Raw genomic sequence first — 21,575 nt, forward strand, 5'->3', positions numbered from 1 at the left:
TTGATAGCTATTGCGCCATCTATTACTTGCTATTATGCAGAGTCACGCTTTCTGGCCGCACAGGTCAAGCTGCATGAGCGCACAGTGCAACTAGATAAACAACAACTAAATAAATATAAAACTAAGCACCAGAAACGCAAACGTGTAGCGTCTCAATAGTCCACATAACATTTATCCGTTCGGACTCAAAACGTGTTGTAGCACTTGAGAAACGAAAGATATTTTGCGGCTATACTGTATCACACAACACGAGCATTCGTACGGTACACAACTTCTTTGTTACTCGCTTACTTAATTTACTTAAGCTCCAAGCCGTCTAACAGTAGGTGAAAAATCTGTTGTGATAAGACGGACACGCTGCAAAGTAAAGGTCGGCTGAATTGTTGCAGATTTTGTATTGCCATGACCTGCAAATAATTATTTTTGCGAAACCAAAACGAACTATTTCAGCCATTTCACTTCATCTGCATGCATATTTATTGCATCGTAGCATCTTATTAGGCATGACTAAAGCGAACTGCATGTCTAGCGAATGACCGAACGTAGGCGTGAATAAGATTTTGTCTGCAAATGGTTCGAGAAGCTTAACGAGGGACACCGGCTCATCTCCGGCCTCATGCATGGGCGACTCCTTGTTTGTTAACGATTGTTTTTCATTTATCCATCACCCAATGCTCTTTCAGTTCCGCTGCTGTGTTTCTGTGCAATACTTCTCCGTTGACTTGCGGTTGATGGCATCTTGCATCACCACGACTTTTTCATCGATTTAGTCAAGTCTTACCATTCCTTTTTCAGCAGCATAGACGATGTCACTGCTGCAGGCAGCGTTATTAAGAGACGCGACTCTAAAACATGTCGCCAATTGAAATGGGCCCATTCCGCGTCTCGCCTTTTGACCCACGATCGATTCATTCTACTTTTCGGATTCAGCTCAAGGACCGTTCCGCGCCTCGCATTCTGCCTTGGGACCGTTCCGCGTTTCGGACTTTGCCCTGGAACCGCTCCAGCCAGCGGCGAGAAACCGACGCGGTGTGAACGTCCTGCGCAGTTAGAGGAATTAGCATAGTAATACAAGGTCGTGCCGGGAGGTGATCCTCCCGGGCATCCGGATTGACGGACGCCCGTCGCACCAAAACGGATGGGTGTCGTGTTTGGACGCCCGCCCTCGTGCCACCCGTGGCGGTCCCGCGTAAAGGGCAACGTCCGGTCAAGCACACCAGCTTCTGGAACAACGACACCTGATCTTGGAACGGTCAGTTTAGGTTTATTGGATGTGGTCTGAGTATTGATCTCAACCTGAATTGGATGTGGTCTGGGTCTGGTCTGAATCTGATGTTATCTGCAAAAGGATATGACGGGAACTGGGTTTGAATTTTACCTGGATTTGGATATGGGTTGAATTTGTTTTGGATCTGGTATGATCTGGATCTGATTTGAAACATAGGGTGCTGAAGTAGTTGGTGTTGGTTTATCAGGCAATGAGGCTTTATATATTTGATTGGTAAGGTGACCGCGTGGGTCATGTTTGGTTGATCAGGTGCTTGCGAGACAGATATTTATGTGTCAATGTGCTTATCTGCTGCTGTTTGGGAAATGGTGGTTTGGAGTGTCAATATTCGTTCGGCCATTGAGAATCACGAACCTTCGGAGCGTAGGTTAGGCAGAGAGATAGGATGCAATGGAAGAGTTAAATATAACGAAAGCTAGGGAAAGACAGGAAGCGCGAGTGAAAAATTATAGATAACGACAGCTAGAGAAGGACGGGGGGAAGAGAAGAGGAAAAACGGAAACAGGTTGAAGCATAGGCAGATCATTATGATCCACTGGTAAGGCAGACAGAGACTAGAGAGAACAAGAAAGAGAGAAGGTGGGGAAGGGGTTTGCTCAAACTGCCGTTTTTTCGTTGACCCGCTCGCACCGACAGATGCTGCTGTGCCTTTCCATCCGTCTGAGAGTCTTGCATTTGGGGTCACGACCGCAGCAGCTGCTTGACGCTGCCCATCCACAAAAAAAGCAGCAGCCTTTGTCATATCCGGCGTCGGCCTCTTTGATGGACTGCCAGTGGTTTGACGCCTGGCTACTTTCCCTACCATATGTCGAGCTGTCTGACGGTAGTGGCGCTCCGGGCCTTCTCGACGGAGAAGAGGTCGGTGACCAGAAGTGCACCGTCTCGATGGCGCCGACATTTCTGCGGTGGCGAAGTGTTCATCCCCACGGCCAGCCATCATCACGCGCAGTTCATAAACGCCTTTCGGGCATTCTTGATCAAAATAACACAGCTCTGACTGCCCTAGCAGCGCTAATGATAACGCGTCCCCGACGGCCCTCGCAGCCCTAACAATAACACGGCTCTGACCGTCCTAACGCCTAAATTATAACGCGGTACTTACGAGCGACACTTGTGGCTAACCAACTTTTGGCTGTTAAAGTCAAGTTTCATTTCATTTGAAGGTGCAGTTGGCTCACTGGTCCCTGCTGGCAACCAAGCGCACATAGCACACACGCTGCTACCAGTGCTGCCCTGGCTGGCAGGGCGCGTGCCCTGCTCAGACCGGCTGTACCTGCGCTTTGTCTCTATGCGCTTCGACTAAGCGCTTCGCTTCGCATGTGTTTCTATGCGCTTCGACTAAGAGCTTTAAGCGGTTGGTCATGCGTTCTATATAAGCGTTCTATGTAGCCAATGGCCGCATGTTTACGTCTTTTATTTTCTCGTGTGCTTTGCCAAAACGCATATATGTGAGGGCACAAACAGAGCATAATTTCAAGTTATAAAGTGGAACGTTCAAAGCTCACTCTCTCGGAGTGCATCCACCACCCTCCGGCCTTCCCTGAAGCTGTTTTTTTGCTTTTTGTTGGGATTGTTTATAGTTGTGTTGCCCCTTGAGTTTAGGTCTCGGCCATTCCCTACGCACAGCTTAGCTCGTTTTCTTTAAAAAAAAAACGTTTTGGGGAAAGCGTCATGTACTCGTGGTTGTCTCCAGACACGTTTCTTTTGCATTTACCGTGTCACTAAACTTGCGTAAATAGAGGTAGGAGATAAGGTAGAGATTGTGCTGTGACGAAGTAGTCGCTATAAACAATTTGTGCACAAAATGCCAAAAAATTAAGCCAATTCCAACGAATAGTGGTACGCTCACCACCATATTTTTCCCACCACAATCCCACCCACATTTCCGTATGTCTGCATCTCATCCACCTGCTATCGACTGCACGTTTTTGTGGGCGACAAAACTGAAACGTAGCCACGCCATTATATGCCGCAGGAGAACTCTACGCCCGGCCACTCTGACGCAGCAGCGTCCTCCACACAGCGGCACGTGCAAGACGCGCATATTTCACCTAGCAATGCCAGGCGCGCCAGATCATGGCTACTGCAGCATTCTGCAGCGAGTGCCATTTCTGCGCGAGTGCAGAGCGGAGATGCAGACAGACGATCGTGACTGCATGACGTCATTTTTCTTTACGTTGGACAGCTGGGCCTGGTAGTCGTGATAGTGCCAGAGCGCCTGGAGAAATTTTGATAATGAAGGCGCCGCCCTGGTCGTTTATGTCCCATTACACCAACGTGCAGTAGCCAAGCAGCAGCACATAGACCTGACATATTTATTATAACGGCTTACATGACATTCCGTTTTCTTCTAAGCTACGGCGGCACGCGGGCGAGCTGTATTTTAGCGAGTGATCTTCAGTTGCCGAGGCGCTATCGGAACATTTGCACTCGCATGCAATCACAGTTGTGTGAATACCAGTCTGGGTTTGTTTTGAACCGGAGCCCGCGCTAGTTGATATCAGGAAGCAGTTTTTTGTGCGGCCTGCCTGCAACGGCACCGGGACTGGCTGGAGTGTCAGTGACGTGTACTTGAAAATGTATGACGTCATTATCCCGCTCATGTTCTCGTCAAAGCAAATCTGTCCTGAACATGGGAGAGGACTGCGGTGTAGAAGTTGGGGCTGCAGCTGCATGGCCTCTCAGTTATAGTCATATGAATTAATAAACGTTAATTGATATGTATTATACCATTCAATGACCGTTTAACGGTTTTGTTATGAAATATTCGTAACGACAGCTTTCCAAACTAGCTTTTTTCAAAGTTTTACGGCCGGCATTCTGTCCAAGATCAGCCATTAATGACAACATCAGCCGATTTTAACCGAACACAGCTCCAATCATCAACGTCAGCATGTGCTGACCAGTATTGACCTTCAGCGACTGCGCAATGGCAAACCAATCGGGTATGGGGGGGGGGCCTCCCGGTGTAGATCATAAACTGCATCGCTCCGCTCAGAGAATGTCTGCACGATGACCCCCTAAACGATGCGTTTGGACTATAGTCCCATCATGCCCGCGCCGCATTCAGCTATAACTTTCAAATGGCAAAGCCAATGTAGTGGTGTCGTAAACGCCTTCACATGGGCCATAAAGCGAACTACGCACTATTCATTTGATTGCGCTGCACGGTGATGACCAGCCTGCAGAAGGATCACAGGATATGTCATTCATGACATGTTGCAAAGCGACATTCCGAGGCTCCTGTGGTTGCTTTGTTAATAAAGTCATTATCGGCTATGTCATTGGCATTTGCGACTTAGCTAAGTGCACTTTGGCCTAGCATTCTACGGCTCAGGTCGGCAAAGGCAACCCACAGACTGAGGGTGCTGGAGGCAGGAACGCTGGATTAAAAGCTTAGCTCACACTGGGGCCTTCCCTTCGCATAGAGTGCTGACCTGGGGAGACGCTCCCACCGAGCACCTCTATTTCAGCGACAGCCCGGGAGACTAGAGACGTTCGCTAGAGGCCGTTTAGGCGTCTCACGAGTGAGTGAGACTAGACCAAGCTTTTGTTAAACTTCGGCTGATTTATGTTCTGATTTGATAAGGCCATATATGTGTAATCTGCAGTGATACCGAATTATCCTAATTCAACTGTATAACAGCGTATCTCATGGATGGATCAGCAACATTTATACATTTGATGACCGGCTTATACCGATGTGGGTTCTGCTATGCGATTATCTCCGTGTCATTTTTGTTTGCTTCCTTCCTTTTGTGTGGCGGACAAACGCCGTAACAGCAAAAACTACTGTTACCAAGGCGGTCAGTCATTAAGACTCGACTCACCAGAAGAAAAATGGCAAGGCTTGTGGCGCCATGCTGGGTGTCTGTTAATGAGCTGGAGATTGCTTATAGTGATCAATGTGGTGAGTTTCGAATTCGATGTTACCTCGGCCTCGAAAAGCGTCAATTACCTTCAGCTAGGAAGTCCGAAGGTTCACGGTATCTTATCTAGAGAATTTAGCTACAAAGCTTAATCGCTTTTCATCTCAAATTCAGCCCCGGCCGTTCTGGAAATACGGAAATAACTGCCGTGATGATCGCGGCAAGAATTCACATGCCAGCTGCAGTCCAACCGTTCTGAATTCACATGCCAACTGCAGTCGAGCCGTTCTGAATTCACATGCCAACTGCAGTCCAGTCGTTCTGAATTCACATGCCAACTGCAGTCCAGTCGTTCTGAATTCACATGCCAGCTGCAGTCGAGCCGTTCTGAATTCACATGCCAACTGCAGTCCAGCCGTTCTGAATTCACATGCCAACTGCAGTCCAGCCGTTCTGAATTCACATGCCAACTGCAGTCCAGCCGTTCTGAATTCACATGCCAACTGCAGTCCAGCCGTTCTGAATTCACATGCCAACTGCAGTCCAGCCGTTCTGAATTCACATGCCAACTGCAGTCCAGCCGTTCTGAATTCACATGCCAACTGCAGTCCAGCCGTTCTGAATTCACATGCCAACTGCAGTCCAGTCGTTCTGAATTCACATGCCAACTGCAGTCGAGCCGTTCTGAATTCACATGCCAACTGCAGTCCAGTCGTTCTGAATTCACATGCCAACTGCAGTCCAGTCGTTCTGAATTCACATGCCAACTGCAGTCCAGCCGTTCTGAATTCACATGCCAACTGCAGTCCATCCGTTCTAAACATTCATATCTATATGCCTACTAGATTACATCAAATGATTCTGCAAACCTCCGCAAGTGTGGCTGTGACAGTTTCCGAGTGGAGCAATGACCTGAGTCCTCACCATACCCCGCGATTGCAGGCAAAGCGCTCGTAGGCGTCCAGCAATCGCATCCAATTTACCAGCCTTCAGTGCGTTTTTCTCCGCCGGACTGGCATCGTAAACGCCCCATTAATGTGTCGTCAAAGCTGAATTACGTCGTCAATTCAGATAACATCTCAGAGCAAGCGTACAGAGCTCCATCACATCCCAGTTAAGGGGGGGGGGGGGGAGGCAGCGTCTGCAGCGTATGAGCGTTAAATTGATCATAGCCCCACGGCGGTGCCACGCTCCTACAGCTGAGGATCACAGCTGGGCATCATAGCAGGAGATCACAGCTAGAGAGCACAACTAGAGATTACAATTGGGGATCATAGCTGGGCATCACAGCGGGAGATATCACCTGGGGAACACAGTTGGGGGTCACAGCCGTGGATCACAATTGGGGATCACAGCTGGGGTCACAGCTGGAGATGGCAGCTGGGGATCACAGCTGGGGGTCACAGCCGTGGATCACAATTGGGGATCACAGCTGGGGTCACAGATGGAGTTAGCAGCTGGGGATCACAGCTGGGGGTCACAGCAACAGGTCAAAACTGGGGATCATAGTTCGGGATCACCGCCCACAACTGTATCCAGTGATCCGCGCCGGGGGACAAAGCCACAGACCACGGTCATGCATCAGTGGGGTAGTGTTGAAACTGAAGATAACCGCCGGCATAGTTTTGCGAAATCGATGAGGGGCAGAGCCAAGCAAAGGTCACATTCCCACTTGCAGTCCGAGCACGCAATGATTCCAAACATGACATCCCGAAATCCATTCTATCAAAAGGTCAGGATTTAGTCCTTAGGCAGACAGTATAGAAAACAGTAGAAGACCTAGTTAACTTTAGTTTTCTAGTTCATCCAATTGGACACGGACTTCATCCACTTTCCTTTTGAAATTGGTTACTGCGGCAAAGCTCGGATTGGGGACCTGGAGCCCGCCCAACTAAATGCGACTCAATATCCCCGTCCACCGGAACTGCCAGGTTTGCGGGATCGCAGCAAACTCGTGGACCATGGGCGTGATCCAGCATCATGCTGCACGGTCACGGTCCATGACCTCGGTCTAGGAATGCAGTGTGGATCACAATGAGCGTGGATCATGTGGATGTGCTGCTAGCCAAGCCGTAGATTATGGTCAATAGCTGGTCACTTTGGGGTCCCAGGCCGGGCCACCATCGTCGTTCGTTTTTTTTTTTTTAGTTTTGATGATTGCTCTGGATTTTGATGATCGCTCTGAGTTTTGATGATCGCTCTGAGTTTTGATGATCAATATGAGTTTTGATGATCGCCCTGAGCTTTGATGATCGCTCTCAGTTTTGACGATCGCTCTGAGCTTTGGTGATCACCCTGAGTTTTCATGATCACTCTGAGTTTTGGTGATCCCTCTGAGTTTTGACGATCGCTTTTGGAGCTAAGTTATCAGAATGAGTTCGCAGAAGTCGCAGTCAGTCCCCACCTCTCCAGCACTCTGAGAACAGCGCCCGCTGCCGATCTCAGCGACGCTGACTGTTGTTGACCTATTCATCGACGCAAGCAATCTCTTGCGACACACGCAGCGTGAGTAATGTACGCGTGTAGGTCAGGATGGATAGCGACGGTCTTGAACGTCACCCCTCTCTGTGACTGGCAGCACCCCATCCATACGTCACGGCTTCCCAACAGCCACTTAGTGCGACACTAATGGACCTCAGGGCCCGCCGCGACCGTAACCTCCAGCCACAGTCGTCTAAGTACCGCATTGATGCCGGCAGCGAGGGCCAGACTGGCACAACAGACCGCGGTGGTCTCCCGCGCGGCGGGCTCACTTTCACTTGGCAGCCATGCCAGCCTATCTGCCGCGCTGGCCGGCGTAATGGAACGTCAAAGTGGTGTAACTGCAGTGCGGCGCGTGAAACGGTGCCGATAACCTTGACGCTGAGAACCGTGAAACGCGCGTTGATTGGCTCCTCGGAGAGCGAGCTTGGGGTTGAATTCGGATCGGTGACGCATGGGCTGGTGTCGGTAAGACATGGTTTGCATGGACGGCCTGAGCTAAATGCTCGCAGAACGGACTAAATGAACTAAATGCTCGCAACAGACAAAATGAACTTACTGGATTACATGCTAAAAAAAAGTAAAAGGAACTGAAAGGACTAAATGCTCGCCGACGTGCTGGAGTTCATCAGTTCGGAGTTTAAAGTGCGGAGTTCATCAGTGGACGTGGCAGTGTAGCAAAGGTCTTCGACGACATCAGGTTTCAATAGCCGCGTTTGCAGTCAGTGGCGCGTAGGCGGAGTCCGAAGGTGGAAACAGCTGCACATCGTTCGTTACTGCAGCTCCGCGTATGCATTGAGCGCGTGCCTAACTGATTAGGCCTGTTGTTCGTAGTGGTCTACTGTTATTTTCATTCGGTACCAGTTTGCGGAGGCGGATTGAGGTTCGTCAGACGGGGATGTGTTGACGGACTGGACACGTGGGTTCACCACAAGGTGATTGTGTTTTACTGGTGGATAGACAGGTGCGCTTGCGCAGCAGCTGAGCGCAAGATAATCTAAAATTGTAAGTGTTTTTAAGACCAGCAACACACGTGAGGCATGAGGTATATACGTGAGGTTACATGTTCCTAACACACGTGAGGCGTGAGGCGTGAGGTATGTACGCGAGCTGACACGCTCCAACACACGTGAGGCGTGAGGTATATACGTGATGTTGCACGTTCCCAACACACGTGAGGTGTGAGGTATATACGTGATGTTGCACGTTCCCAACATACGTGAGGCGTGAGATATATGCGTGATGTTGCACGTTCCCAACACACGTGAGGCGTGAGGCGTGAGTTGTGAGGTATATACGTGATGTTGCACATTCCCAACACACTTGAGGCGTGAGACAGCTGAGGCGATAACATATGTGAGATTTGGCGGTCGGTATCATGTAGAAAATGGCAACAGGTAAGGTGGTGGAGCCGAACCCCTACGGCAAACAATCGGGTGGATTTTTAACAAGACTATGTATTTAACTTTTATAGTTGCGCTAGTGTCAAATTCGTGCGCTTGTTCACGAACAATGCGGCTTGCAGAACGTCCGGTGATGAGCATGGTCGTGCTTAGCAATTTGGAAAAAAGAAAGTTATGAAGTTGTAGTAAGAACGGCTTTTGAATTTGCAGTCAATATATCTCAAACAAATGCACATAGTTCGGCTCACCACTGGTCACCATAAGCCGGCCTATACACCAGTGCAGCTGTCGCGCCCAAACTCGCTCCATCCAAATTCGAAATTCTTTAAACAAATAATAAATTCTTGAAATGCACAAATTCTTGCATTCGAGATCAGTTTCGTAAAACCTGAGATAAGTGTCTCGATTACTGGCGCGCCTATGGATGGATTGTGTTCGTTAATGACTTGAGTGACTGTGATTGTATAACTTGTTGAGTGGCTTGTTATTAGTACTTCGCCCACAACGTGCAACCGGTATAATGTCATCGCATGCTCTGGCTGCTGAAATCTTACATCATTCCTTAAAAACGCCTAAAAATGGGCGACTTTTTGCGATTCGCGCACGATGTCACGTACCCGTCTGCATGCAGCCTTTGACTCGCACTTTTGTTATGGCGGTTAACATTTTTCATCTCCGAATATGTCAATATCGTGCCCCTGAAACCAGTTTGAACACAAGTCCCTCAATTTTTGCAAGCTGCACGCTTTGAACTTCCATGTTTATAGAATGGAGAACCTCAAATCGTGAAGTTATTGTAACGTTGTGGAAAAATACTTTTCATCAAGCAGCTGGTACGCAAATGCGTACCAATTTATGCAGCACAGCATTTCATTACTGCTGTTAATTAGGGTTTTGGGCGCGCCGGCAACATTTTATTTTCACGACATTTTGAAAAACGTGCGTGTTGTTGCCGAGAACTTGCATTGGCTGCGACAAGTGGTCGCCAACACATCCGTTCCTGCGAGGATGGCGGCCTGGCAGGCCATCCGTTGAAAATAAAAAATGATGCGATTGCTCCAGTATGAGTGGTCTTGAGGTATCATTTAGCGGGAGCTTAGCGCATCTCCTTAAGAATATATGCAGGCAACAGCTTTCAACCTCAAGGTATAGAGCAGAGCGAGACGTCAGCTAACCCTGCCACTGGTGAGAAATTGAGGTAGGCACAGCAAGCCAGTGGTTGACTGGTGGGCCATGTGCCAAGATGACCCAGATGCATCGTGCCATCTGCTAGCGGAATTTCGTGAAGCTGCTTTTAAAGCATCCGTGGGTTTGATGCGCTACTTCATAGGTATTTTCTGACAATCGCTATACATTCTGTTCCCAACAGCACAACAAGAATCAAATCAAGCCTGATCAACCACGGGTTTCGTTTCGCTCAAGTCCGTTCCTGCTTTCATTGTGCTGGCTTCCAGCTTCCCTTACGCACGTCGATGGCCAATAGCAAAAAAGCGACGGCTAAGCAGCGATGATGGCCATGAAAGCTAACCTTATATGGCCTTGAGTCTAGCCATCACATGATCTGATCTTGACCAATCGCTGTCCCCATCGTCGACGACGTTATTCGCCAGCGGCGGCACGTGCCCATTGCTGGATATGCTGGGGGTCGGCTTAGACCACTTAGGGGTCGAGCAGGTCAATTTTACTACACGTGACCTCAGAGTTGATAGAAAACTGCATTTCCCATCGGATTGGACATGTCTGCTGCTCCAAGTTGGCGAGAGGAATATATCTTCATAAATGTGTTGGCAGCTGCGCGACACCGCGATAAAACTGAGTAGTATGCACGAGCACCATCCGCGCAGGCATTATTTCTGAAGAGGCACCAAGACTTGAATCGACATTTGTTGAACTTACATGGCTCTTTGACACCGTCGATTTCCTTGTGGTTTCTTCGGCCTCTACCGGGTAGACGTTGTCTTGGGAACCCTCCGTCGTCTCTTGCGCCAGCATTGTCTTCAGGCGCTGGCATACAGACAGAAAACGCGTTAATAATATCGAATTATTGACATGTTCAGGAAACCTAAGATTGCACCGACTGGTTTTACTGTACAAAACTGAGCGTAAGAGAGCTTAATATCCATCTCGTTTTTTACCTAGTTTGGAGAATCATAACACTTTTGTTTATGTTCTTAAAACGTACTTGGGCAGGCGGTCAATTTGACTGTGCCCATAAGGTTCTCAGGGAGGTCTCCATGTGGTGGGGCGTAGCGGCACCACATTTTGCACAGCTGTGGAAAATCAAATTATAAGATGTACATAAATATTGCAGTGACCATCTACATAACCTCTTGAAGTCACTGAACTGTGGCAGGTCAACGTCAGGTCATGGTTGTCAACGAAGTTAATTCTTGTGATTTTTCATTTCATGTGAAAATAGAGTGCAAGGCCAAGTCATGCAACATTGATATATTTTGTAGACAATTGGACCCACGAAAATAGGATCACAATATTGTGCCATTAACCTTGGGTCAGATATGGACGTCAGACCAACCTGAAAATCAAACGGCGTTTTCACTTGAATACTTCCGGTATCAAGTGGCTTTTGTTTATGGTAATTTAGATACATTGACTACATACTTGCCTCGATCCTTGCCATAAATGAGTTCACATGATACGCTACCTGGCCTGTGAATTTAGTGTATCTATCTCTCCTACTTTTTAATATCTCATACGGTCGAACTGACCCCTTCCCACTCCAGCCCGTTGCATTCAACCAGCCTCCCAGGCGCGTGTAAACGATAAAAGCTATCACGTTGTCGTTGACACACTGCATCAGCATATGGTCCTTATCACGTTTGCAAAAAGGCGGAAACATCAAGTACAATAACGCCAAGACGCGTCAGCCTCACCTCCGGCATCAGGTGCTGCACGTCCGGGTGGTTTTTCTTCAGGTACCAGAGCGCGACGGCCACGACGGGCAGGACAAACAGCAGCGACACAAGGTAGATGGGTCCGCTGTCGCCTGTCGCGTCCTCTTCGATATCCAGGGCGGCCAGCTCGTTCACGGCGGTCACCCGAACCAAGGGAACTTCCTGCACCGTCGCTTGGTGAGACGTTGTCTCCGGTGATGGCGCTTTGGTTGAGGATGCGGAAGGATCTGCGGAAGCGGATGAGGAAGAAGATGCAGAAGGAAGTTCTGAGGATTTCATTGCCTCTGAGGTGAGGACGCGCAGAATTGAGTCTGTAGGTCGCACCATAGTGGTCATGGTTGTGGAAGCCGCAGCCGTTAGAGGTTCAACAGTGTCAACGTCTGAATTTGATGGCGATGCCTCGAAGCTGGGCTCTGACACGTCGTCTGTAAAACGAGCAAAGCTTGCTTCGGAGGACGACTTTCCAGCATTAAGGGAAATCTCGGTTGTTGTTGCGAGCGCCGGCGATATTGCCGAGGTCTCCGTGGTCGAGTCGTCCTGGGACTTCACCAAGATACCCTTCAGATATGTGTGATTCTCCACCGCAGGCTCCGTGTAGCTTTCTGGCGTAGGAGATGTACTTCCGGTGCCCGTGATAGTACTACCTGGCTTTGCGCGAGTTGTGTCGTCCTTTTCACTACTTCGTGACGCATCTGTTTCACTTACGATGGGTGTTTCCTTCCTGGCTGACGTACCAGGAGCAGCGATTTCTCGTGGGTCGTCCCGTGTTCGAATCGGAAGAATACTTTTTCCGGTCCGGGGTTTAGAAGCGATGCTTGTTTCATTGGCTTCCAGCCCAGTGTCTTCGCCAACATCAATACTCTCCCCACTCCTCAAGGTTGGTGGTGTTGCCGTGCTCTCCAATACGCTGCTCTCCAAAACTGGGGCTGTTTTCTTGATTTTTGGTACGGAAGCCTCTGGAACCCTTTCCACTGCGGTAACCTTTTCAGTAACCCCCCTGGCCGCAGTCCTCGTCGCTCCACTACCCTGACCATCCAGGGACTCTCCGCGGCTCACGTTGCTGGATGTTGCCAGCGCTTGAGTTGCATTTTCCTCAGAAAGTCCGCGATCAAGCGAAACCGGCAACTTCACCCGCTTACGCAGGCGGTACTCGAGCGGTGAGACAGCGATTGAAACGGACGTTTCAAGTGACGTGCCCAGCACCGTTCTCTCCACATCCTCCGCGCTGGTCGGGTTGCTGACTTTGGTAGTGTTCCTGACATCAGCAAGGTTGCCGCTGGTGAGGTTATCACTTGCTTTTCTGGCATCACTGAGACCGCTGGGAGTGCTCAAGGTTCTGACGTCACCGACACTCGTAACGTTGTTGAAGCTGCTACTGTTGGCACTGCTAACGTTGTTCGGGATGTTGACGTTTGTAGCGTTGCTGACGTCACTTTTGCTATTGAAGTCACTGGCGCTTCTGACGTTGCTGTTGTCGCTTGTGCTATTGACGGTACTAGCGCTTCTGACGTTGCTGTTGTCGCTTGTGCTATTGACGGTATTAGCGCTTCTGACGTTGCTGTTGTCGCTTGTGTTATTGACGGTTCTAGCGCTTCCGACGTTGCTCAAGTCTACCGGAGGCTTCGTAACGGGAGCTTCCGGACGCAAGCTCACAACTCCAGGCGCTGGCGACGACAGCGTCACATTGATGGCGATGTTGCCGACGAATGGTGCCTTGGACAGCAGACTTGGACTGAGCGCAGTCTTGATCTTCGACAGCAGGAGCGGGAACGGCGCGTTGGTGGGCAGCAGCGGCCGGGGGTCAACCTTCGGCGTCCGGCCACCGCGGATCGAGAAGATGTTGCGGCGTTCCTGCAGGCGACGCGCCAGCAGGTTCGGTTTGTCACTGCTCGTGGAGGCCGAACCTCGACGCAGTGCGTCGGGGCGCTTGCGCCGCTCCACAGAGGAGCCGGCGCCGGCGGGAGTGACCGGCCTCGCTTGGGGACTGCGGGTGACAGCTCCACCGGAGTTTACGTTGGTCGGGACAGCGACGTCAGCAGCGAGGGGCGAGGAAGTGCTGCTACTTAACACCGTCGTGGTTTGGGTCGTCGACGGCGTGGAGGAAGGAGACGTCAGCGGAGTGGAGGGCGACGTGGTCGGAACGCTGTCTGCTTTAGTGGTCGCCGAAGTTGAAGTTGTCTCTGACGACGCTGAACCTTGCGTTGTAGATAGAGGACTGGCTGTCGGCGCGGTGGTTGAACTAGCCAGCGACTTTGTCGTTCCCTTCGACTGCCTCCTCGCCGGCGAGAGGGTAGGACGCGTCCGGGCGCGGTTCCGGATCTTCCCCAGGAGCCCGAGCACCTTAGCCACTTCCTTCTTCTCCCTATTGACACTCTGGCCGTCGGCGTCTTCGGCGGGGGTGGCGTCCGTCGTGGAGACGCTGATCGCGGTGGCATTCGGTCGCACCCGCGTCAGCCGGCCTCGGAGCCGGGTGCGACGGCGCTGAGCGGTGACGGACGGCCGTCGCCGCGCTGGGCGAGCGGCGAGCCCTCCTCGACTTCGCTCTTTCGGGTCGGTACCGTCCGTCTGGGTGCGACGAGTCTTTACCGGTGAGCGGTTGGAGCCTGGGGTTTGCTTGCGGGAGGTCTCCGGTGCCTCTCCCAAGGTGGTGTTGTGAGGGACGACCGCTTCGGCTCCAGTGGACGCCGTCTTTTTCCCGATATCTGGGGTCGGTGACTGCTCTCCCGCGCCGGGAGCCAACTTTCCCTTGCTTTCCCCGTCAGTGGGAGTGGGAGAGGGCTCTGGTGCTTTTGTGGGAGGTCGAAGGAGCCGCCGATTCGCCAACCTCCGGGGAACTTTAGTTCCACTCGTTGTAGCTGCTGAAGGTGAGGAGTTTGCATCTGACACAGGCTTGGACGTCGTGGTGCTGGGCGCCGTCGTCGCCTCTGATGCTGTCCGAATGCTTTTTGTCGTTGCTGAAGGCCTTGTGTTCTTGTCAGCACTGCGGGAAGTCGTCCTTACCGTCGCACCATTATCCGACCCTGTCGCAGACGACGACGGCTGGGAGCTCGTGCCAGCCGACAGTGATGTCGGTTGGCGCGGTTTTCGCACGCCGCCGCGCGAGTCGTCAGCGCTCATCGTGCTCACAATCCGCACCTTCTTTCTCCGCACCACCACTTTCGCGTGACGTTCGCCAGGGGCGCCCGACAGCGCGTCCACCACAGACTCGTTCGTCACCACCGCACCGCGCCCACCACTGTCACTCGGCCCACCTCTATCACTCGCGTCGGCCGACGAGTTCGCACTCAGGTCCGCACCCTCGGAGACGGCTGGCGGCGTCTCGACACTCGTCTCCGGCGCGTCGCTCTCCAGCTTCTCGCCGAAGTCGCGGAAGGGCTGCATGCGGTGGCCGCCGGCGCCGCCCTGCGCGAGGACGAACTCGGGCTGCAGACTGAACCGCGAGTCGTTCAGCAGCGCCAGAAAGGGCGGCCGCAGGAACTCGCGGAACGACCGCTCCGTCGACGAGGTGACGTTATCCGTGCCGACGTCACCGCCGGGCGCGCGCGGTTGACTACGCGGCGGGAGCAGCACCTTGCGGCGGCGGATGACCTTGAGTTCGCCCGCCGGGTTCCCCGGGTCGCCGATAGGGCGCGCGCGCGGGCGCGTGCGCGGGTGTGTCGCGTGCCGCTTCTGCCCGGTGGCGGTCGCGCGTGCCGGCACGGCGGCGGCGGCGTGCAGAAGATGCGCCGCCGATGCCGCGTCCGCTGCTGCCATTTCTGAGAAAGGGAAAAGAAAAAAACATGAGAAGAAATCATCATAACTCTTCGACTCACGGCACGTTGCTGAACCGCCTGCACACGTCTGGAAATCGGGCGAGGTAGGACCGCGGGAAATGTCAACGGTGCATTTATGGTATCGTCGAACAAGCGGTAATTCCAAACCCAGTGTTAATGAAGAACCAAGACGACAGCAATGCGCTGCACAAGTCGGGAGTGTTTCTTTACACTCTCCTGAAGAATTACCTGACAGGTTTGCGAAAATGTCTTTCTATTGTCGACATATACGTCGATGTACGGACGATTTCGTATTGAGGACGACACCCGGGTTCGTTTCCCACTATCATCATTGTAGCGTGCGGGTCGAAAGAAATGGAGATGAGCAGGTCGTAGTTGTTGCTGAAGGCCTCAAAAGCTGAAAGGGGTGTAATCTTGTCTAAATGGTTTTCTTTAATCTGCTGTTTCGTCGCTGAAGAGGTTGGACAGGCATGCGTTGAAACGTCGAGTGATCTAACCATAATAAGCTATTGTTCTAGAGCGCTCTGAGATGGAAGCCACCATTGCAAGCAGACGCCTCTCAACCACAGACAGAATAATTAATGCCGCAGCCTGGTGCAAACCCCTGACTTGCGCGCAGCGACGGCGGCTCCAGTCGCCTAAGATGGCCAACTGAGTCGGTCCCGACCTAAATGCACCGATGTAAGACGCCTAGAGCAACACGATTCCTTACTGTTGCGTGCATGGCTAACGAAACCTGAGAAGGGCATTAGCGAGGGCCATCGTAGGCACCTGCACCTTGTAATCGGACGGAACTGGTAATGACGGTGTGCGTATGTTCGAGGCTGTCGGGCCGGGCAGCGGAGGCCACGTATCCAGTCATTACATAATAAGTAATCCGCTGGATTCCACGCGGGAAGCCCAGCAAGCTGCCGCCAAGGTGGACAGCTGGCCCGCACACGTTGCGTTAAGCGCGAGACGAAAATACAACCACTTATCGGCAGACACGCATGCAAGGGAGGGAGAGATTTGCCACAAGGCGCGTCGCCAGGATCTGATGTCTGGCGTGTGTCGAAGGGGTGGGGGCATCCAACGATCGGGCGGAGTGAACTACCGCCCTGAGGCGAAAACATTTACTTGTTTGTTGGAGCTGTCTAGATGAATGGATCGCATATCTCCAGGGGAGGGTAAAACAAAGGCACTGCACGAGCCATAAGCGCATCGAGGTGAAGTTCTTTGGCTCCCCTCCTGTTGGTTTTTCACTTTTCGCGATGAAAAAATCGGACCGAAAATAAAAATGTGCTGCATCCAACCATCGGGCGGCCACGCGGAAAACGTTTCGATCAAAGGTATGTATAAGGGTTTTTCATCGCCTGCGCGATGTTTTGTTGCGTGAGCTGTCCCGCCATCCGCAAAGCCCTGAACGCTGCTGGCCGCGGTCACCGATAAGGCAATTGTTTGCTAACATCCAAGGTCGGGCCAGGCGAGTTTTCCGGAATCGCCGCGTTTAGAGGCGAACCTCGAACCCGAGCCTCTCCGACCCTGATCTTGTGCACCCTGCTGTCCGGTCTGAGCGATGTGCCGTTACGCGTTCGAACGACCTCAGACTATTTTCCGATTGTTCTCCGATTATTCTCCGGCGGGCGGTCGCGCGTGCAGCAACGAGATCGCTCACGAGGCTCGTGTCCCAGGAAGGCCGCGCTTCGCTTCCACGGGCAGCCAAGGCCGATGTCCCGGATGCCCGCCGCCAAAGCGACGCGCCCAGCGCCCACGGCCGGCGCTGAGCCAAGCGCTGAGCTACTGGCCTCGATATCAACCGTCTTTTTATCTTCATTACGGGAGTCCTGGGCTGGCGTGTCATCTGGGCAGCGGTGGCGGGGTACAAGCCCCTCCCCGCCCGTCTCCCAACGCGGGAGACGTGTCATTACCGGGCTGTAACAACCCCGGCGGTGGACGCGCGCCGGCCGCCCACAAAAACGTGCGGACTTCAGGCTTCTGGTCAGGCACGCTGACACCATCACGCGGCTTAGTTACGATGGTAATTAGCCATGAATCCCACACCGGCCAAAAAGCGCGCCACCGGTAGTAGAAATCGGCCTACGTGCCTCCCACTGCAAGCACCCGCCGATGCGCGGCACGTGGGGAAAACACTCCGCTCCGGTGTTGTGTTAAGCAAGCTCGTAGCGTTCGCCTGGGGCTGGCCGCCGAGTTTGTAAGCATCCCATTGGAGTGTCGTTACAAGGCTCCAAAGAGCAAGCAGCGGGTCGCATGCAAAGGCATAAAACACAGCAAGGGCGGGCCGAAGGAACCCAACCGGCGCCAGAGCGGCGCATGAATTATTTGTTTGATGCTTGGAGCAGTCAACAGCCGCTCCCCTCCAATTCACGGGCCCACCATGACGCAAGCCGTCCCCCCGCGTTGCCGTCCCTGGCGACGCCACTGCGGCTCGGACCCCGTTACGCAACACGCCACTGCGACCGCCAACCAGCGGTGCCTGTGACTGGCAGCGATGAGCGGCAGCGGCAGTAAAGTGGCCTGCTTGCGTCACACCCCTGTCACAGGCGCCGCCGCTGCCGATGGAGGCCCCCGGGCCTGGGCAGGCGCGCGCCCAGGGATTGCAAATGAGGGGTGCCGGTGTCCAGCTGAGCGAGCCGGATTCGACGCACACCCTGGCCTGGGGAGAGCCAAGGCCCTGTAATGCAAGCAGTGCGCATGTTTCGCAAGTTCAGCTGGTTAATCAAAGTAGAAAGGGTGCGCAGACGCCTTGCCGCATGATAGACGTCGAGGGCGTCGAGGAACTGGCAAAACTTGCACCGAAGCTTAGCGCAACGTGGCTTAAGCGCAGCTGGGTCCTTCGGGCAAAAAGAGAGGAATGGAAAGCTGGCTTGGCTGGTAGGATTCTATCACGCATGAGGCCTGTTCCGCATGAGCTTCGATGTGTGCCGTGTGCCTGGCTCGAAGGAATGCGCGTTGCAAACTGGTAACACCATGTGATGCGACACACGAGCATTCCCGTGAAGTTCAAAACCTTGCATGACTTACGCCGGAGGTACGCAAAACAGACCTTGCGTGAGGTTGTGTGCACTTGAGTGTAAGCCAAGTAGTGGATAAGTTGGCGTGCGACTGGTATGTGCTTCTCAAATCGCGAGAGACGTGTGCGTGTTACGCGGCATGGCTGGGCACACATACCCCGCGATTTGAGAGGCACACGGCTTGCGCACCACTTACTCCTGACTTACACGCACTTGAATGCGTGCAGTTTTTAGCCTATTTTTGTCTCCCGAGAGGCATTAGGTCGCCTTGAGATACCCCTACCCCTGGCTGAGTTTCGGTCGGCAAAAACGTCACTGTTTGAAGATCACAAGGGATGCCCTACGGGTTTGAGCCGGGAGTAAGGGGAGAACTTGGCAGCATGGTCACGACTTGCAGCCCACAGTGATCGGGTTTCAAATCTCTAAAATTTCAACGTATTTCAAAATCCCCGTGTCTAGCTTCGACCCTAGTCACAGTACATCGCGCATGAGATATACCGTGGCTGGTTTTCTGTGTCACTTTCTGCGCAGTAATCCCACACCACCGGTTAGGCAAACATTTCGCCCTCAGAATTAATCTAGACGCAAGCATGTCATTCCCAATCTGGCAGCGAGATGGCGCGCTCAGAGCCGCCTCTTGACATCATGATCCATTCCATCATCAGCCATGCAGTACAACTGGTCGACACCCACGATCCACATCCGTGAAAAACCTCTGAATCGTGCTTTTCAGCAGCAGCGTTCTGGAACGCAACGAATGTTGTGACCAGCAATTCCCCGCAACATTCCCCGATAGGCGCCGCCGCCACCCAACCAACCGCACCAACGACATCGTCGGTTACTCCCCCTGGCACTCGTCCACAGCCGTCGCGGCCGCCCAGATCTCCCAGGTCACGGGGATGACCCTGGAGGGTCTCCCAGGTCACGGATGACCCTGGAGGGTCTCCGAGGCCACGGATGACCCTGGCGGGTCTTCCAGGTCACGGATGGCCCGGGAGATGCTCCCAGGTCACGGATGACTCTGGAGGGTTTCCCAGGTCACGGATGACCCTGGAGGGTCTCCCAGGTCACGGATGGCCCGGGAGAGGCTCCCAGGTCACGGATGACTCTGGAGGGTTTCCCAGGTCACGGATGACCCTGGAGGGTCTCCCAGGTCACGGATGACCCGGGAGCCCGTGAGCGCCGGTCGCGCTCGCCCCGCCCGGTCCGCCCGGTCGAGCGCTCGCCGCGGGCCGGCCGGCCGGCCGGCCGGTCGAGCGCTCGCCGCCGGCCGGCCGGCCGGCCGCCGCCCAAACGAAAGGGAAAGCTGCCTCAAGGATACGGGGCGGCACGGCGGGCCCGGCCTGCACTTGCGCCTGGGAGGGCTTGCGGTCGTCAGGGAGGACCCGCGTCGCAGGGGGATGGGATGAGAGGGATCAGTGCCGGCATGGGGTGGATGAGGACGGCTTGTTATGGGGTGGTGGGGGGAGGGGGTGAAAGGGAAGGCTCAGTGGCGACTGAGGGCTGATGGAGAGACTGCAATGCCGACTAGGACCTGACGAATAATTATAAGCGCTGGCTGGGGCGATGAGAAGGTTAATAGAGGCCGGAGGTTGGCAAAGATGATTCGATGCCGACTAATAGCTGACTAGACGGGTTCCTTAAAGATTCTTTGAGAAGACGCTCATTGAGACAGATATAAAAAACGTATGTTTGCCTCGCAGTCTAACGAAGCCAGCGCCGCCCGTCAAGTGCTCCAAGTTCTCAGGTTAACAATAAACCTACTTGCTGCCTCGAGACAAAACATAATTATACTAAACGTCTTGACTGACGCAGAGTTTTACTCTGATGTCACTCCTTTTCCCACGTATTCAAGCCAGGCCGCAGGCAGGTTCAATGCCATCGCCGGCGCCAACACCACAAACCAGGTCATCCACGGGGCAGGATAATTTACGAGGCGCGGTGGGTGGATCCCGGTCACGGAGCAAGCGAACGCCCCGAGGAGCGGACCATCCCGCCGGAGAGTCCGTGATGCTGTTCGCCCGCTTGCCGTGATGCTGTTCGCCCGCCACAGAGTCCGTGATGCTGTTCGCCCGCTTGCCGTGATGCTGTTCGCCCGCCAGAGAGTCCGTGATGCTGTTCGCCCGCTTGCCAGAACAGAGTGACGTTGGGGATCGTGGGGTGATTACTGCTGGCACAGCCGAAATCTTCGACAAGATCGCGCATGCGCAACGGTCAGTCCTGCCGTTATCATTATGGTATTTTCCTTTCATCAGCGGTTTCGATGTGCTGTAGGCAACATTGTCTCAGATATACGCTCGTGTGCAAGCAGCAACTCCATCCTTATTGTGCTACATGCACATGCGCAATGGATCGTTCGTGCTGCTCTTATCTTTGCGGGTGAACTTACCGATATCATTGCACTATTTTAGCGTCCAATACCAACAGCAACGAAAACGTGCAATTTAGTAGCATTGAATATGTACATATGTATTTTCAATTGTCTGTCGTTTGTGTCTCTTGTGTTTTCAGCCAGGATTCAAGAGGTTAAGGTGCACTGGATGTAACCGTGTTGCACCGGCTGGATGTAACCGTGTTGTACCCACGTATCTGCACAGAGCGCGAACCTAAATTGCGCGTAGAACATGGACGAGAGTTATCATATATTATTGCGAAAGCTGCTTTCCAGCCCGTCATGTGTTACCTACAAGGTGCCGAAAACTCCACTTCCAGTGCTCCAGTAGTAATTTTTTACACTATCCGATTTCAGTCGGTTGGGCAGCCCGGCCCTGTGGCCAGTGCCTGCAGTAAATTTGCAGTGTGATGTCCAGTAAAAACCTGCCCCCTGATAGCCGGAGC

General features: G+C 52.9%; 1 protein-coding gene across 1 annotated transcript in view; it reads right to left on the reverse strand.

Moving 5' to 3' along the window:
• The window catches only part of LOC119104465 (mucin-5AC), a 28,846-nt gene extending 13,196 nt beyond the window's left edge, over window positions 1-15,650 (reverse strand). Inside the window, exons 1-2 of the mRNA XM_037228181.1 lie at window positions 11,933-15,650; window positions 10,938-11,045 (exon numbers count right to left, since the gene is read on the reverse strand). Of these exons, the coding sequence (XP_037084076.1) occupies window positions 10,938-11,045; window positions 11,933-15,334 (3,510 nt within the window). The 5' untranslated portion in view covers window positions 15,335-15,650. The remainder of the gene's footprint in view (window positions 1-10,937; window positions 11,046-11,932) is intronic.
• Window positions 15,651-21,575: the final 5,925 nt, after the last annotated feature.

This window comes from Pollicipes pollicipes, unplaced genomic scaffold (assembly GCF_011947565.3).
Source record: "Pollicipes pollicipes isolate AB1234 unplaced genomic scaffold, Ppol_2.1 Scaffold_6052;HRSCAF=7182_pilon_pilon_pilon, whole genome shotgun sequence".
NCBI lineage: Eukaryota > Metazoa > Arthropoda > Thecostraca > Pollicipedomorpha > Pollicipedidae > Pollicipes > Pollicipes pollicipes.